At 52.8% G+C, this 3135-nt stretch overlaps 1 protein-coding gene across 3 annotated transcripts; it reads left to right on the top strand.

The window, feature by feature from the left end:
• The first annotated feature begins 202 nt into the window (after positions 1 to 202).
• LOC103721607 (cyclin-D1-1-like) lies at positions 203 to 2471 on the top strand. 3 transcript variants are annotated; one of them, XM_008811874.4, is made up of 5 exons: positions 203 to 793; positions 886 to 972; positions 1103 to 1415; positions 1540 to 1673; positions 1986 to 2471. In XM_008811874.4, the coding sequence occupies exons 1-5, from the start codon at positions 530 to 532 to the stop codon at positions 2241 to 2243; spliced, it is 1056 nt and encodes a 351-aa protein (XP_008810096.2). In that variant the 5' UTR covers positions 203 to 529; the 3' UTR covers positions 2244 to 2471. The 3 variants fall into 3 exon arrangements, with proteins under 3 accessions (XP_008810096.2, XP_008810097.2, XP_017701791.2); XM_008811875.4 differs by having other exon boundaries at positions 1992 to 2471; XM_017846302.3 differs by having other exon boundaries at positions 1112 to 1415.
• Positions 2472 to 3135: the final 664 nt, after the last annotated feature.

Consider the following 3135-nt stretch of genomic DNA (forward strand, 5'->3'; position numbering starts at 1 on the left):
AAATGATCGGCTGGGATTATCTGCCGCAGTCATTAAAACTACTGAACCGAGCTAACAGATCAACAGCTCCAAATCCTCAATTAAAACGCAACGGGCAAAAAGGTCATTTTACAATTTTTACCTTAAAATAGAAAAAAATCTAAATAACAACACAAAATATAAGGATTATATAAATACCGCAAGAGAAACGTCTCTTCCCCCCCTTCGGTCCACGCAATATATTTTCCCATCCGAAACCGGCCGTCAAAAGCCAGCCAGCACTGCTCCAGAGAAAGTGAGCTAGCGAGCGCGCTACAGTGAGTGAGAGTGAGAGAGAGAGAGAGAGGGGACCTTTCTCTCTCCTCCTTCCTTTCTTCCATGCCCAAACCCATCGCCGCCGCCGGCTGCTCCGCCTCCCCCCGGACCACCCGCCTCCGTCTCCTCCACCGTTTCCCCAGCCCGGGAAACGCGAATGCCATCCCCCTGACCTCCCCGTTTCCTTCATCCCCCGTTTTCCTTTCTCTCCCTCCTCCTCCTTCTCCCCTTTCCGATGGTGCTCACCCCGGAGCTTCTCACCGCGTCCTCTAATCTGTTCTGCGCCGAGGACGCCGACGATGTGGCCTCGTGGGACGACGACGGCGTCGCCGCCGTCGACGAGGAGTGGACCCTTCCTGTCTCCCCCGGGGAACGCCCCGTAGCCGCCCTTCTCGCCGCCGAGCTCGGCCACATGCCCCAGCCCGACTACCTCTCCCGCTTCCACGCCCGCTCCCTCGACTCCACTGCCCGTCAGGACGCCATCAACTGGATCCTCAAGGTCTTCCATTCTCCAAATGCCCACCTTTTTTTCTTCCCTTTTTCTTTATTCCGTTCTTAATCCAGTTATTTTTTTAATAACAATGTGATCAGGTGAACGAGTTCTACCGCTTCCGGCCGGTGACGGCGTACCTTTCCGTTAACTACCTCGACCGATTTCTCTCCTCGCATAGCCTACCGGTATGCGATGTGATTTATTTTTTATTTTTTTTACTGTCATCAAAATCTACCGTCGTCGCGTCGTGATGGTGTGAGTTCTTTGGTTTTTTTTTATTTTTTACTATGTTTGATTTTGGGGTAAATATGGAAGGCGACGCAGGACCAGAGGAGCGGGTGGCCGATGCAGCTGCTTTCGGTGGCGTGCGTGTCGGTGGCGGCGAAGATGGAGGAGACGCACGTGCCGCTGCTGCTGGATCTCCAGGTCCTGGACCCGCGCTTCGTGTTCGAGCCCCGCACCGTCCGGCGGATGGAGCTCCTACTCATGGCCGCCCTCCGCTGGCGGATGCGATCCGTCACCCCCTTCGACTTCCTTCCCCACCTCGCCGCCGCCCTCCTCCCCTCCTCCGCAGACTCGGCCGCCCTCCTCTCCCGCGCCGCCGATCTCATTCTCAGCACCCACCGTGGTATTAACGAAAACCTTCTATTACCAAAAAAAAAAACTTCATTTTTATCCATCTTTTAGCTACTAAAATGTGGCTTGATTGTCGTCTTTGGGGTATTAAAATGATTGTTTTTAATTAATGGCAGTGGTGGATTTCTTGGCTTACCGGCCGTCAGCCATCGCCGCCGCTGCCGTCCTCTGCGCCGCGGACGAGATCGCCGACTTCCCTGCCCGAGACGACGGCGATTCATCGAGCCGCTTCGACGAGTGGGTGAGAAAGGTAATTTCCTCTAATCCCAGTGTCGGATTCCGGTCACCCTCCGGTAAGAATACCCCATTTCTTTGCGGACCGTAGGAGGAGAATTTTCCAGATTTGTATTATGTCTAAAGCAAAAATATATAGAAAAAAAGGAAAAGGCTTGACTACATTTAGGTGGAAGAGTGGTAACTTTAACGGTAGGTGACCGGACCCCAAAGGCTGGGTGCGTTTTTTCTTTCAACTTTTCGCCAGTCAATTCCGACCGTAAAATTTTCCTTGGTGAATGGACGCTAAAATATTGTAATATTTTTGTTTTTTATCTTTCTTTTCGAGGTTCAGGAAACGGTACGCGGGTGTCGCCAGCTAATGGAGGAGTACCTGATAGACACGTGCCCTTCGGCTGGGCGGGCGAAGCCGGGGCGCGAGCCGCCGACGCCGCAGAGCCCGGTCGGCGTGCTGGACGCCGCGGCGTGCGGGAGCTGCGACACCCAGAAATCTTCCGCCGCGCCCGTCCCCGAGCCGCCCCCCAAGCGCCGCCGCCTGGGCGAGGGCCGTTGTATAGAGAGTATAGATACAGGCAATGATGGGTAAAAATCTTCTGAAACTGGGATTAGAATCCCGCCCCCTCTTTTCTGAAGCTTTATTATAAGTTGAGAGAGGAAAAACTAGTAGTTCTTTTTATAATATAATATAGAATAGATTTTGGATGCAAGACTAGCTTAGGGCCTCACAGCCAGAGACTTGTGCTGCTCTTTTTGTTCCCATCTCTATTTAATAATAATTCTTTGACGAGAGATTAAGAACAATCTCGTTGATTAATCGGTTGTCAAGGTCTCATCATGCACTAATTATTCCCAAAATATTCCAATCTTGTGATAGCTTAATTTTGCGGATTAGTTTTTGAAGCCCGGTGTAAATTTTGGGTTCCCAAGATGCCCCCCTCCCGGAGCAGCGCAGACGGCTCTCTCGTTTTTATTTAAAAAGGCTATAGGGGTAAAACGGGCATTGTGGGGTGAATTTTTTTGTTTCCTTATTCCCGGTAGTACTGCAAGGACGATGATGGGCTTTAAACTTGAGCCAATGAGGTTATGACACGCGTTCCGTGGCAGAAAAGTGTCGTGGGTCCCGCTGCCGCTCCGGCGCTTTGCCGCGGCGTCGGGAAGGGGGGCTCGCGATGCTCCAACTTTTATTGTCCCCCCGGTATCGATATTCTCACACCCTGCTTCGCGCCACTCTCCCCTCGTTTCTTCCAATCTGCCGGTTGTCGATCCTAATAATGGCGTGGTATTAACGTTCCCGCGCAAGGAGCTTTAATTTCCTCCGATCGGGTCCCGGTGGTCCCTTGATGGTTCCGGTGGACGTCGGCACTAACAATCGCATGTCGTCCGTCCGATCCCTCGCCGGAAGGACCCGTCGGGTATGCACTCCGTTCGCGAGAACGGTCACGCCTACCGGGGCCTCACTCGCCTACGTCGCCCGTCCG

The sequence above is a fragment of the Phoenix dactylifera genome, unplaced genomic scaffold (assembly GCF_009389715.1).
Source record: "Phoenix dactylifera cultivar Barhee BC4 unplaced genomic scaffold, palm_55x_up_171113_PBpolish2nd_filt_p 000882F, whole genome shotgun sequence".
NCBI classification, from domain to species: Eukaryota; Viridiplantae; Streptophyta; class Magnoliopsida; order Arecales; family Arecaceae; genus Phoenix; species Phoenix dactylifera.

Excerpts from the sequence above, each read along its gene's own strand:
- LOC103721607 (XM_008811874.4), top strand. The coding sequence starts at position 530 with ATGGTGCTCACCCCGGAGCTTCTCACCGCGTCCTCTAATCTGTTCTGC. Across the intron at positions 794-885 it reads CCATCAACTGGATCCTCAAG|GTGAACGAGTTCTACCGCTT; the intron begins GTCTTCCATTCT and ends CAATGTGATCAG. Across the intron at positions 1,674-1,985 it reads TCGACGAGTGGGTGAGAAAG|GTTCAGGAAACGGTACGCGG; the intron begins GTAATTTCCTCT and ends TTTCTTTTCGAG.